This window comes from Takifugu rubripes, chromosome 17, assembly GCF_901000725.2.
Source record: "Takifugu rubripes chromosome 17, fTakRub1.2, whole genome shotgun sequence".
NCBI lineage: Eukaryota > Metazoa > Chordata > Actinopteri > Tetraodontiformes > Tetraodontidae > Takifugu > Takifugu rubripes.
The window spans coordinates 7408271-7423760 of NC_042301.1; the positions used below are offsets into that span (position 1 = coordinate 7408271).

The window sequence follows — 15490 nt, forward strand, 5'->3', positions numbered from 1 at the left end:
AGAAAGGTCAGAGGAGAGAGCGAGGGAGTACAGGGAGAGGGACAGAAAGAGGGAGAACAGAAAAGGGGACAACAGAGAGGGAGGATATGAAGGGGGAGCACAGAGAAGGGGAGGCTGATGAAGGTGCTGGATTAATTCAGCCTGACCTGTTTAACCCAAGCAGTCATGTTGGTGTGCATGAATGTACCTGCAGTGGCATGTGCACACGTGGTTGAAGGTGTGACACTTGTTATTTGTTCTTTTAGTCCACGTGTATGTGCGCAGGAGTTTGGTGTATTTTGCTTCATTGACAATAATGGAAGACACTGGGTCATTTGTGGATAATTAGGTGGAATAAAGATGCTGCACAGCACGGAAAGAGTCATCCAGTAAGTCAGCAAGATGGGATGAACATGAGAACAAATACGGTGAGCCATGCACACATCAGCTCCTTGATCATGTCTTGCATCATTGTGAAGAGAGCTACCCTCAGTGAGCTCGGTCGGAACAGTCCCGACAGCTTAGAATGGAAGTTCTTATTTAGGGACAGGACCTCAGTGAGAAGACAGGACAGATGGAGTGGAAGGCCTAAAGGGGTTCTGTGTAAAGACACAATGTAGAACACAGGCCAGGAATTTTAGGTCACTTTGTGCACACTCCAACATGCCAGCAGAGCATTGTGAGGCTGGCAGGCTGTCATTGTGGCTCATCATGAGGTTCACTTTCCTTCTCAAAGACATATTTTAGTCTCACCAACTTGCAGAACGATCCATATTTCTTAAAAGGGACCGCAGTCGAGACTCCTTCACTTTAAAGTTGCAGCAGACATTTGATCTAACCTACCCTTCACTCTTGTTTGAAGTGTTGCATACAGACACATCAGCCGTTGAACTTCTGCAGCTGCTCTGCTGCTGCTGCGCTGCTGGTGCTGCTACTGCTACTGTTGCCGTTGTTACTGTTGCTCCTGCTGTTGTGGCTGTTGCTGTTGCAGCTCTTGCTGCAGCTGTTGTGGCTGTTGCTGCTGCCGCTGCTACTGTTGCTGCTACTGTTGCTGTTGCTGCTGCTGTTGTGGCTGCTGCTATTGCTATGGCTGATTAAAATGTTTGCCTCAACCTTAGTGTTTTACATGTAGTTATCTTTTAGTGTCTGATGTTTTAATTACTTTATTTATGTTGGTACGTGAGTGGACCACATGCTGCTATTCAGCAAAATAAATGAGCAATTTTTCTCAGTGGCGTAGTACTGCTGTATTGTTTCCATTATCATGTTTGCTCAATGTGTCTTTTGTGTGTCTCATCTTCATTCCTTTGCTTCTATTGTCTGTAAGTTCATATTTTGACCAACAGATGGCAACATTTAATTAGTTTCCTGACATGCCATTTCTCTAAATTCCTCACCCCTGCAAACAGGCTGGTTGAGTCTCAGCAGCTGAATCCTGTATTATAGTATCCTGTATTTTGTAACATTATCCACCATTTGCTGTGAGAGCGAGATTTTGCACTATCGTTGATAATAAGTGTCAGAGTATTCAAGGTTGGGGTTGAGGTTTCTCTTTTCTTCCTTCTTTGAAAATCAGGATGACACAGTGAGCATACTTGCACATTTCCTTTTGCATCATCACAGCTCTGGAGCTGGATACCAGTAGAGCTTACAGATGATGACATGTTGTGTTGCTATGTAGAAATTTACATTTTGGTCCAGTAATGACAGTGTACCAACATTGTCATAACATAATTGACATAATTCAGGAGCTCTAAATGATCCTTTTATTAACATCCCAAAGTCATGGGTCCTGAGCTCTCCAATCACCGTTCAGTCGTCTGCTTTCATGTTAAGATGCATCTCCACACAGGTCTCCTGTGTTCGCATCCTCCCTCTCTGTATGCAAAGAAACCTGTGCATTATTACTGTTTGCAAAGCCCGAATGTGATTTACTTTCAATCGTGTGACTTTGAGTAGTTCTTTCCTTGGTTCTGATCTACTTAGGAGGAGGACAGACCCAGTGTGGAAACAAAAGACTGAAGGATGTAACCTACATCTTTCTTTCAACATTTGCCTCCATTCCAGTATATTGAACGGAGCCCCATATATAATATGTGCCCCATGTTTGCATTTTCACTTCAAAGCACTGGTCAGTCGGGTCCAGAGGAGCTGATATTGTTTTGGTGAGTCTATCACAGTACGGGTGCTGAAAATACCGACCAACTATCATTCAGTGCTCGTGTTCAGACGGGCGAAAACATCCCTGTGAGATTCATCACTAAAAGTCTCAATCAGCCTCTTGTTCAATCTCAATGACAAAGCATTTTGTCCAAATATTAAGTCCTTTTAAAAGGACTGATTGGTGTCCTGCGCTCTGCCTCCAGCTCTGACAGGTGCTTGCAACAAGATGGGGTGACGTTTAATACATTCAGGATGCGTCATTCTTTCTGATCATTCTTCACAAATTAAGATTGTTTTTTGGTGTCTTTGCTAATGAAGCATCTCTTTCTTGTTCATCTGAGTGGTGTGTGTGTGTGTGTGTGTGTGTGTGTGTGGAGGGGGGGGGGGGTCCATGCCGCAGAGTCACTGCATAGAGATGACCTGTTAACATGCTGTAATTATGTAGGAGCGATTTCAGAGAGACTGCCGCTGTGTCTCTAATGTATGGAGATGGATTCCTAACTCAGAGATTGTTTTCTTGGTAATTGCAACATCAAGGTTTGCCTCCATGTCTTTGCTGTCTCATTTCAAGCTCTCTTTTATTTTTCTCCCACCTCACTCTTTCTCTCTTGCCCATGTGCATGTGCTCAGACACATGCGGAGCTGACGGCTTCTCCCCACCATTGTCTCTGCATTCCAGAATATTTTGCTCTTCTTGGAAATCTCTGTGTATTTCAGCACTAAAACTTGTGGGTGTCAGACATTTGCTTTTCATCGCTGAAAAAACAGGCAGACTGGAAGGAACATTTCCTGATTATCAGGCCCTGTGATATTTCCTGTAGAAGGTCAGCCATAAATATGCACACAGTCACCAGCGAGCACAGCTGCTCAGAGACCCCAACTATTAATAACTGCATTGAGCAGTGCTCAAGTGGCAGCATTATTGACAAGAAGCCCAAATTCAATAAAGCTCCAGTCCTGAGTCACATGTTTGCCTTGAGGTGTCTCTCAATCACATCATCCTCTGTCAGCCAGTTAAAATCTGCGTCATTGTCCACGGACAGTTTAACCTGTCCGTGGAAATATGCTGAGACGATCGAGCTGAGGAGATGGAACATAGCCAGGAAGATGGAGAAGTATTGGTTTTCCGTACAGAAATTAGCCACTTGTCTTTGTGGTGGTGGGGTGATGTGTGAGGACCAGCTAGAGGTCCACATCAACTGCAGTGGCGATTCCCCTTTACTGTTTTCTTTCTTGTTTTCCTTTTCTTTCGGTGCATTCAAAGTTTTTTTCCCGATGCAATCTACTGATTCACGCTAACGATGTGAAACTACATGTCATGTTAACAACATGTCGTGTTGACAACACACTGATTTAGGGCTGCAACTAATAACTTTGAAGTTTAAAATAACTCGCTACAATCCTGCGCTACAATCCTGCACAAATAGCTAATTAACTATGAGTAGATGGCTTGTCCATACTGTTCGTCTGCTTGTCAACATTTTTGAATGTTCATGCATTTCTGACATACTACATATGGTCTTCTGTGTGCTTTAAGACTAAAATGATCCCAAATCATTAATGTCTCAAGACCCAATGGCGCCATTTCAGCAACTAAAGATTTCATCTGTGCTCTGTTGTTTTATGCGGTTACGTCACTTCATGCTCGCTATCCTGGTTGCTGCGACATCATAAGAATGAGCATTAAAGTGGAGACACCTTTAGGTCAGATGAACAACTGAAGCGGTTGGCAGCTCATTTTGTTGCAGCTAATTGTTACACTCTGTTTATTGATGTCGTACACGACCGAATATTCCTATATCTTTGAGAGTGACTTTTATATCCTGTTGCTGTTGTGTCAAGAATGGAAAACAACAGATTATTCCTTTTTGATATTGGGCTTATTACTGTATAGTGTTTTCTAACCTTTCCCCCACAAACATCATGTGATCACCTTACTGCAGCTTCAGACTTCTCGAGATGATTTCTGTGCGGCTGCAGCAAATTACCTTTTGAAAGTATCTTACCTTTGAGTCAAGGTCTTCTCTGTAGGAGCTGCATTTGCCAGCTTGCACACTCAGCTCTGCTTAGAATCACAGATACGAGGCCATTATATTCTTTGTGATCGAGTTCATTTACCAAACACACACACGCACTGCAACACCAGGATTTGTGTTTTCATAGATGGTACAATTCCAGTGCCAGAAGCAGAGGGAAGTGAGATAAATGGAATCTTTTTCTGGTCAAATGCATGCAGAGCCTGGAGATAGGAAATAGTTAGTTAAACTTAATCTCGATGAGTGTCAACTACACAAGGCCACTGTCTTTTTAGAATCTTTCTTCCAGCACAATTTTTATACTGTGGTGCACCTTGTGAACAAGCAGACAGGCTGGCGTGGATGGAAAAGGATTACACATGAGATTCATGCCAAGTCTTCAGGTGGCTTTTAGATTGGCAGTCAGATTGTATTGAAAATGAATTTATTTTTTCTTTTGTCTTTGTAAGGAACATGAAAGCTGCATCCCCTCAATCACCCTTCTTGTTTTAGTAAGCACTGATGAGACTGATAAAATGGAGGTCTTGAAAAAGTACCCGTTCTCTCGGGACAAGCACGAGCGAACCCTCCTAAGTCATGGTAAAAGATCCAGACATATTCCATTCTCAGAGTGGAAAACGTGGGATTCCAACATCCCCGGAGTCGCCGGAACCATAGAGAGGAAGAGGAGGAGGAAGATCTAGCAGATTGCAGAGTCTGAACTGGACGCGATGGCTGCGAAGCTGAATGCTGAGTTTGAGAAGGCGGAGGTGCTCGAGCTGGTTGTGGAGTAATAAACTAGAATTCAGATTCTGGGGAACCTTTAATGACACCTTTTAGAAACCACTGACATTCTGGGAGGAGAACGCTGCGTGTGTGTCATGGAATTGATCAGATTTCTGTGTGTTGTCCAGCTTTATTTTGTACCTCTGCATGGACTTATTTTGGTAGTGTAAAGGATCATAGTTTAGTTATGAGACATAGTTTGATCCCCTAAAAGACAGACAAAGTGAAGACATCCAGACATACTGAACCCCCTTCAAGCTTTCTCAGGCTATACTCCACATTAGACCACCTCACCCCTACATATGATTTGTGATGCCACAACCCAGTGCAACACTCTTTCTTCAAGCACCATTGTCTACTCAGAGGATTGCCAGGTGTACGATACCGATTGTGTTTGGACAATAATTTGGTCATTCCGTGTTGCTGTAATGGGCCTGCCACAACTGTCAGCCAGATTATTTTGTGACACCCCGAAGGTGTCTGTTCCCACGTGACATGATAGAAGAAATAAAAAAAATAAAATAAAAAAATAAAATTCAGAATTGTACTGTAATTTACACTTAAATAGTGTTGATTTGTGCCATAAGAGTTCCTCAAACGCAGCATCATTTAGTATCTTTTGGCCAGGCTATGCCCACTCACAGTGGTCATTAGGCTTGATGTATGATAGTCCTTCATTTCCAACCTGGCGACATTGTAACAAGAAATTATGCCTCACATTGTGGGTCTCTTTCAGTTTCACAACTTCATGTTTGTAGCAAAACATCTAGTGCCTCTAACCCTTTTCCAATCTTTTAAATCCACTAATTGTGTACTAAAATGTCTGTGTTGTGTTCATCTTTATTGTATCTCAATTTAGAAAATTTATTTTCTTTATTTATGTTTGTATGCTTTTTGGCTCGAAAGAAAGTCTGAGCAAAATGTTGAGAGCCTGTCCGTCCACACAGAAGTACGAGAAAGACCCGCTGTATGACACTGACAGGCTGGTGTGATCACACACTTCCTGGATAAGAGACTGGTGCCTACCCTAGACTGGCGCCCATACCAGACTGTTGCCTACCCTAGACGGCTGCCTGTATCAGACTAGTGCCTACCCTAGACTGGCGCCTATACCATACTGGGGCCTACCCTAGTCTGGCACCTATACCAGACTGGTACCTATACCAGACTGGCACCTACCCTAGATTGCCATCTTATCAGAGTAGTGCCTACCCTAGACCAACACCTGTACCAGACTATTGCCGACCATAAACTGGCACCTGTACCAGACTAGTGCCTACCCTAGTCTGGTGCCTCTAGTAGACTGGTGCTTATACCAGACTGGCGCTTATACCAGACTGGCACCTCTAGTAGACTGGTGCCTATTCCAGACTGGTGCCTAAACCAGACTGACGCCTATACTATACTGGTGCCTATACCAGTCTGGTGCCTAGTAAAGGTCAGAAACATCCATGTCATTTTTTAATAAAAATCTTTTGGCTTCTTCTCTCACTGTTAGGCCAGTAGGTGGCCACGAGGTGGGCAGCAGATAACAACACTGTACTTTTTCTTTGCCACATTTTAAGATGGGCTGTACTGTGATTCTGTCAGAAGTATCAAGATTGGCCAGAGTGAGGAGGTAGATTTCTATCATGAGGTCAGTCTTTTGTGTCTCATTTAGAAGTTCTTGCTGTACGAGCATTGTTTTGTGATCTGAAAGTACTGATAAGTGGATACATTTTTTTTTTTTTGAAAATGACATGCACAATGTTACACTCTGTTAAAAGACCATGTCTCCCATCTTTTAATAATATCCCCTCCATTCCTGGTTTAATACAAAGGCTTCTATGAGTAACACATACAAGACAATCTTTAATATAAAAAACTATATTTGCATTCAAAATGCATATTTAACTTCATTACTTTAAAGCTTACCTCTTAATTCCCATTAAGCAACAATTTCAACCTCTCAGTCTGCCCTTTTCTTTAAGATTCTGATTTATACATCCCTTTTCCCCAGTGACCTTCCTCAACCATACGTTTTTCTACATTTGAGTTAAATTTGGGACATTTCTATACTGGTAAACAATTTCAGTCATTGTCAGCCAGTACAGCTGTGAATTGATGGAAGCTTCCTTCATTCAAATGAAAGACCAACCTTCAGGGTAGTTTAAGGACCTTCCTCTCAAATGATTGCTGGTCACCTGAGATCCAAGGTAATTTTCTTTGTCAATTGAACTGTGTTTCTTCTCTTTGAAGACTTTGAATTCTTTGAATTCTCTTTGAATTTCGCCTTTTATTCAGAAGGCTTCTTCAGTTCTGAACTCGCTGGGGACCGAGCTTGGAAATATAGCCCTTGTTGACCATTAGCATGCTAATGATCTAGGTGCTCACCTGAGAGTCGTTAGCATGGTCGTTGGTGGGGTCGTTCACCTAGTTTCAGTTGAGGTGTCTCCCCTTTGTCTGCTGGCTCACATGGTGGTGAGTCACCAGGTCTCCTGAAATGGTGTGAACGTTTGGTTTGTTGTTGGAAGGAGTGGAGGACTGCATTGAATGTGGGTGATAGTACGTGCCTTAGCCCACTACCTCTCCTGAGAGCTTCACTAAGCCAGTGTTTCTGATGGAATGGTTTTGATATTCCAAGTGTATTCTAAATCTTCGGTTTGACATTCTGGTAAAGATAAATGTCGCCACTACACACCGAAAGACTTTATTTAGTGCCAAAAGCTCAAATGAAAGGTTTGCTTTGAATGATGGAGAAGAATAAATATTTTAAGTAAAAATTTAAAAATAAAGAATTAGCTCTCTCATTGAAAGTGCTCGAGGATTAGTTTGCCGATAAGACAGCATCATGTTAGAGAGGAGGGAGTGTTGTATAGCACTAATGTTGTAACTATTTACACACTGTAAAATGTGTGTAAAATGCAGATTTTTAGATTGGATTTCCCACTGAAAGGAACACTCTATACACCACTTTATGACCAAAATAGAGATATTTCGTCAATAAGACTACTAGGGAAAAATCTCATGATGTCACTAAGCTCGTGCTCCTTTCCAATAATAACTCACCTGACAACTTTGGACATCATTACTCTGCCTAAAGACACTAATAACTTTTGGAATAGACCTTTAGTTTTTCTGCAACAAGGGACTGGACCTCCCTTCAACTTTCAGCTCTTCCATCACTTCACATGTTTAAACAGAGTTTGCAACCATCCCTCGTGACTGTTGGATGTATTGATCCCCCTTATAGTAGATAGTAGATACTGTATTTATGTCGCTTTTGACTTCATTGTCTCCACATGTGGTTCTATGCACGTGATCTGGGTTTGTGGTACTGTTTTGGTTTTCTTTGGACGTCTGCTCTTGATCTTCCGGCTAAAATAAATAATAAAAGTATTCCAAACTGTTGACAATAGTGTCTTTATACACCAACTGAATGGGTTATTTTCAATCCTGCAAGTTTCAGAGTGTCCATCATTGGCCCAGTCCTCATCCCAAAATTTTTCAAAGGCCTTGTTGCGGTAGTCTTTAAAGAATGTTTGACATATATGGAACGCAGCCTTTATATTTAGTCAAAGTAAGTCTAAGTAACATTCTATTGATCAAATCTTATTTATGTTTGAAGCATGAACAAGCACTTGCCCATGCACATATGTCATGATGATCACGTGCTCAATAGTGGAGTCATTGTTCTTGACATTGATTTTCTTTTGGTGATTCCGGTTTACTAATTTATGTATCTGCTCTTTCTGCAGCTGAAATTCTCTCTGTGTATCATAAATAATTTAGGCATGCTTTTTGATTTCTGATGAGATATTTTTGCTTCACATTTACTATTCAGAAGACATTTTCCATAGCAATGCGTGTTTACTACACAGCATGTAGTTTGCAGTACCACTAAGTTTAATAATTTACATTGCCCCCCAGAACCAAAGGATGATGAGCAGGAAACATGCTTTCCTAAAGTACATCTTTTCCTCCGACAGTCTCTCCCAGCAATCGCTGACCTGTTGGAGATACAGTGTTACTTTGGCTGGACCATTGATAGCGTAGCTTAGTTATATATGGACACACATTTTTGCTTTTTCATGTTTTTTTTCATTGACTCTGTCTATCATGTCAGTGAACTCTATAATTATTGGAAACTTGGAACTGGAAACTTGCCCTCATGTGGTCGAATTGTTGATTTTACATTAAAGTGTGTGCATATTGAACATTCTCTGATATAATTTTCTACAATGGCTGGCAAAAATGGATGCCACCAGTGTGTTCAATACCGCATCATTTGTGGTTTCCCGCAGTGTGTCAGGCCATGGGCCTCTTCCAGAATGGCATCTACCAGACCGGGCGGGAGGACAGGTCTTCCATCTGGGCCCCGCCAAATTCCTTCAACTTTCACAGCCCCCCTTTCCTTCCAAACTGTTTTTTCATGTGGAGAAGCTTCTTCTTGATCACAACTAAGTCTTTCCTTATCATATCTTGGAAGAATTTCATGAACTGTTTTCTCTACCAAAAACAAATTGTTTTATAACCTGCAGCCTTCTTTGCTGCCTGATCTGCCGCATCATTACTTTTTCCCTCTAAAGAATTCTCCTTGGTGTGACCTTTGCACTTTACGACTGCGACCTCTGCTGGTTTCATGAGTGCCTGTGTCAATTGCCTCATCTCTGCCTCATGTTTTATAGGAGAGCTTGATGCTGTGTTAAAACCTGCTTGCAACCATTGACAAAGTTCTAACTGGATAGCTCCCCCATATGCTGAATCTGTATAAATGGTCACTTTCTTTCCCTTTGATATTTCTAATGCTCTAATAACTGCCTTCAATTCTGCAAGTTGTGCTGACTCTTTGCCTGTAATCTTTCCTGTTTCCACTTCCTCAAACCTTCTTCTGACTTTCTAGCTATTGCATAGGCAGCTTTCAGCCCCTCTTGTGGGTGTCTGAAACAACAGCCGTCTGTGAATAGTATTTCATCCGGATCCTTTAACGGTTCCGCCTTAAGATCTACTCTGATTTTTTCATCTTTCTTCATTTTCTCCTCACATCTATGTGGTTTGCCCTGTCCCATACCATCTGCCATATGTATCCCTCCATGTGTGTACGTTAAGTGTGTGGTGCAGTTAAAATCTTGTCCATCCTGATCTGTCTAAGTGAGGTCATGGTGAATGCTGCTGAGCTAACCAGTGATACCACACTATGTGTTGTATCAAAAAAGCAAACATATAGAAAAAAGCAAACACAATTCTCTTCAGGCTGTTCCCTTCTCCATCTTTGTGTATCTTCTGCATCCTCTTCTATCACACCAACTAATTTTGTCCACTTTTGCTACATCCACAAAACTCCTCCTCAGTCTTCCTGTAGGACTTCTGCATGGCAATTCACACCTTAGCTTTCTTCCAATATTCAGAATATTTACTATTCTTCCTCCACCCATCTCATTCTATCAGGGACCAGACGAGAACCCAAGAGCGACACCAGAGTTCGATTAAACACCGCTTTATTGTCAGGGTTATACAGGCAGGCAGAGCTGGACCCGCTGGGAAGAGGGGACCGGGGGTAGTCGGGTTTACCGGGGAGCAGGCAGGATAGGATCGTCGGGGACAGGCAGGGTCGAGACCAGGCTGACAGGCAGGCAGGAAAATGCTGGAGAGTCATGTGAACTACAGAGGACAATCTGGCAGAGAGGCAGCACAGAGCAGGGACCTAAAAGCAGCTATGACACATTCCGACTTCTCTGACTAAACCTTAACATTACTTCTTTGCCACTTCCACCTCTGATTTCTTGTTGTTTGTTCAGTGCTTCTGTCATGAAGCTGCCAGCACTGCAGGTCTCACCAATATAAGTCAGAACATGTAACCTGCACCATTCATACCTTTCATATAACCATACCATCATGAGTTACACAGTTCTTTGTCTTCTTCTCAGCTGAGTTTTGAGTAGGTGGCTGGATAAATGGATCAGATTCTCTGGAAGGCAGTTATGCCAAGTAATGCAAATACAAACAATAGTGGTCTCTCCAGGACTTTACAGGACTTTTGGGGGTATTTTTGCAGCAAAATGTCTTTATCTTGCCTGTGATTCTTTAAGGGTTTGTCTTATTTCAAAAACATTGCAGTAGCTGACTGGACAATGTACAAAAGCAATCATGGAAGTTTAATTTAACATTTTATGCAATGTTTATTTCCTACTTGTCCTGCTGTCTCCCTCTCTCTGTCTCTGTCTCTCTCTCGCTCAAACACACGCACGCACGCACGCACGCACGCACGCACACACACACACACACACACACACACACACACTAATGACTCAATTAGAGGCGACTGTGCTGATTGGTTAAGATTTCAGAAAGGTTGTGCCTATAGGTGAGTAGAGGAACATGCTGTTTTGGTTTTCACCACTCATTGTGTAAAGCAGTGATGTGTCTCTTTTTAAAATGACTACCCAAGTGTTTTTATACTATAACACCTTCTTCTAAGGTGTTAAATGTTTCTGAGTCAAAGGTTGCATCACTGGGTTGCTTGTATGAGATGAGAAGGTCCACCCACAACTAAGGCGGTCATTAAGTCCTTCTATCAGACAGGCTGTTGTAAGTACTGTCCTTCCTTAGCCAGTGTGGGCAGAGCTGTGTCAAAGAATATAAGCAGCAGACTCTGGAATATGACCACCACAGGCAAGAATGCAATATGTTCAAGACTAGCTAGAACATCCCTGTGTTCAACAAATATTGGAAAACACTGCGAGGCACATTTGACAAAGGCCGATACGACATGTGCCCTGTCTCACGAGTTAATGCCCCAAAGTGTGGTCAAACTAATAATCTCACCCTGTTTGGGACAAATGTCGGGGGTGCCTTTAGTCCAGATGCATTCTCAAAATCAGCTGGCAGCTAGGCCTGTATGTTAGGCTTTTAATAGCTTAGCTAAAATAAATAAATTAAGCATTTAGACACAGTCTTTAAACAATTCTGCTAACCTAAAGGCTTTAACGGAAGTTGTCAGACAACTGATAAAAGACCTTAGATGTTACTTTGAAACACCAAATTTACACCATTTACCACCAATTTACATTTTCTATACGATGTGCAGTACTTTATCTCGTCTTTGTCTGGACTCGAATTTTATCAGCAACCACCCATCTTTTGGAGAAAAAGAAGTGCATAGTAAAGAATCTCTCTGGTATCTTCGGTTTGACTATGAACCTCAGGGAATTTAGTCTTGTCTTGTTTCACTATGTTGGAGCTGCTGATGTTAAAATCAAATAGGGGTCATAGCAATACATTCAGTGTTACTGTTTATCAGATAATGATCAGTTAGATCACAATACTAAAGTCAATAACTGGACAGAAACCTGAAACACGTAACTAAAACTTTAGATTGGCTTGCAGCAACAATTACACATGACAATGGCTCTGATTAAAAATATTTTTTAAAAAGTGGGACTATTATGTAACTAATTATGCGATCAATTTCTGTTGCTAACAAGTAAGTCACCTGTGCACATTTGAGATGCTGTGACTTTTGTCCTTTTTCTCCTGTTTAACCTTTTGGTCTTGCTTCTTTAATTTAATTTCTGCACTTTTAATTGGCCTTGTTTTTCCCCATTCTGTTTTCTTTTGAACCTGTATGTTACTCCAGAGGCCAGACACCTCTTTTATTAGGTGCTTGCAGACCCTGTAATGAATATGGCCAGAGTTTTAGCCTCACGAATATTGACTTATGCTACTTGCATATACATCACACTGTAACGACTTGGTGTGTTTGTGTAACATTCATTCAACTGAAAGTTGCTTAATTGGAAAGTGAGAAATTGAATGAAGTGGGACCTAATTATAAAGGTTATATTTTTGTTGTCCTTCAACAGTTGTTGTCAGGGGGCACTGAGACGTTCAGAGAACAATGCTCCAGCATATCTTTCTGAACGGACTCGCTAAAAATAGGTATCAAAATAAACACTGAGTATTCGGTAGCACAAATATTAGGAATATTACATAGTCTTTGTGTGACTTTGACCTGTCACTTTAGATTTTTGGTTGAACATCACGTCCAGGTTTTTGCAGGTGTTTGATCTTGTGTGCCAGTGGATTTACTTGTGTCATGTTGGTTGATTTTCCTTCTTTTAAAATACATCTAATTTATGACATATGTAATCACTGTTAAACTTTAAAGGTCTGTGATGAGTCCTGCGTGTCTTTGGGGCTTTATTGGTCCAATGTAACTTTATTACTTTCTTGACCTACTGTTTCCTCCCCTGATAGAACAAGATCATCTTGGACCCTCTGACATTCAGCGAGGCTCGTTTCCGGCCCTCTCTCGAGGAGCGCTTGGAGAGCATCATCAGTGGTGCTGCCCTAATGGCCGACTCTTCTTGTACCCGTGATGACCGTCGTGAACGCATCGTGGCTGAGTGCAATGCAGTCCGACAGGCCCTCCAGGACTTGCTGAGCGAGTACATGAATAATGTGAGTTTTTCCCCCTCTGATTTAATTTGAATTGATAGCCATTAGTTAATTCCATCTACACATGAAGATTAGTAGATCCAAATGAAAAGACACAAAAAACACCTAAATGATCTGTCATTGGACCCCTGGAAATTTTCTTTCTTTGTGCCATAAGGATTTTTTGTTTTTTTTAATATGGTCCCTTAAATGTCTTCTCTATTTTCACATCAAGCAATCTCAAATTTGGGAATTAAAGTCTGTTTTGTTTTGATAATTCTTTTGAAAAAAGTATCATCTCTCTCTTGGGGACAGTGTGTGCTGAAGGTAATGTATATAATGCAGTACTGGAGCAGGCTAGCTACCTATCGACTGCAATACTATCCATTTTTCATGGACAAATAACCGTATGAGAGTGCCAATAATGTCGCCAGCATAACAACAGGTATGGCCAAACAAAGGGCCAATGCCAGAGATGGGCTACGGTTCCTGTCTATTTGTATTATTATATCAGAAGTGCTGCGGTGTATGTTCAGAAAAGTTGACATTGACAAATTCTAATTCAAGAAAAAATACCCCCTAACAGCTAGTGTTAGCTTCCCAGAGGGAAGTTTGGCCCGCATTTCAACACTGAATTGTTACAGCTATATGATTGGGAGGATTCTTACATCGACAACCTTCCCCCCAAGCATTTGAAATGGGCTTAAGACCTGTTCCTCTACTGTAGTTACATTAAGCCAAACATTTTTGGATGTCCAAATAATCAAAATGTAGACTTTAGTCTTCCATCAAAGAGCATGCATGATTCCAGAAGTCTTGGTCTTTGATTCTGGCAGACACCAGACCGAATTTTTGTTTCTCCTGTCCACCTCCCATGAAAGGTGTTTGTGTGTAGTTGTGGAAATATGCACTACCTAGCCGAGGTCTTGCCATGACATTTCAGGGGTTTTGGAAACTTCCTGTATCATGTTGCACTCTGCTCTCAGTGTGGACCTGCATGGATGACGAAATGTCCTGAACTTATAGACTATTTTCCAGACAGTGGAATGGTTGATTCCAAGCTGTTGTGATGTTTCTTTAAAGCCTTTACCATGCTCATAAGCTGCTACATTCATCTGTCTGTTTAAATCTCACCATGGTGTTCAGTCTCACTTCTCCAGTCAGAAGCACATCAAACTAAATGCCTCCAGGCCTCCTTCAAAGTGCACAGTAAAGTTCTAATCATAGTTTAAAGAAGGTTTTTAGTGGTATTATGTTCAGTTATCTGAAATGAATCTCAGTTTTGTTGAGTTTGATGTTAAACATTTAAATGCCTGCATGTTAAACAGTAGGGATGAATGAAGACCTTGAAAAACATGGATCAAATTTAGTGTAGCCTTTGTTCAGTGCATAAAATTAAAGATTTAATTACCTAAATTTATTATTTAATGCCCACCCCAACAAATCAATTTCCTAATATTTTGGGTGTCTTTTTCCTTTGGTCTCCTTTTGTGAAATGATTGCTTTGTGAGTCATTAGTCCCATGAGCGCTGATCTCTGACCCCTAAGCTCGCTGAACCACTCAATGCTTACACTGACTGTAATTAATGTATTTTGCATGATCTATGCCTATTCTCTTTTCTACCAGCTGGCCATCAGCAGGAGGGTCCCCCTATATGAGCTTGGTCCTGCTCAAGGTTTCTTCCTGTTAAATGGGTTTTTCCTTGCCACTGGTGCTTGTTGGTGGTTAGGCCCTGGGATTCTGTAAAGTGCCTAGAAACAATTTTGATCAATAAAGATTGATTGATTGAGTCTTTGGCTCCAGGCTGCACCCCCCCCCAAAAAAAGAACATGCTCCTTAATTATGTAACTAACAGTGTCCCCGGTGAGGAAGGATGGCTAGTCCAGAGTGAATCTGATAAAACAAAGGTATGCTGAGACCTTGTTGATGGCTGCCAGGAGCTGCAAAAGTAGCCCCAGCAAGCAAAAGTAGCCCCAGCTACCAGGCCCAGCCTTTTACTCAAGTCATATAAATATCCTTCTTTATTTGAATCCCTCCCTCTCGCAACACACAGATTTTTATAGGAAGCCAAATTCACAGCACAAGGTTAATCAATGTGCTGCCTGGCAATAAATTAGGTTGAAGTGACAGG

The 15490-nt window shown here is 41.6% G+C and overlaps 1 protein-coding gene across 2 annotated transcripts in view; it reads left to right on the forward strand.

Moving 5' to 3' along the window:
- Positions 1–15490, forward strand: part of ctnna2 (catenin (cadherin-associated protein), alpha 2) — a 233440-nt gene that overhangs the window by 55225 nt on the left and 162725 nt on the right. For both annotated transcript variants that reach the window (XM_029850881.1, XM_029850880.1), the window contains exon 7: positions 13179–13382. In XM_029850881.1, the coding sequence (XP_029706741.1) occupies positions 13179–13382 (204 nt within the window). The remainder of the gene's footprint in view (positions 1–13178; positions 13383–15490) is intronic.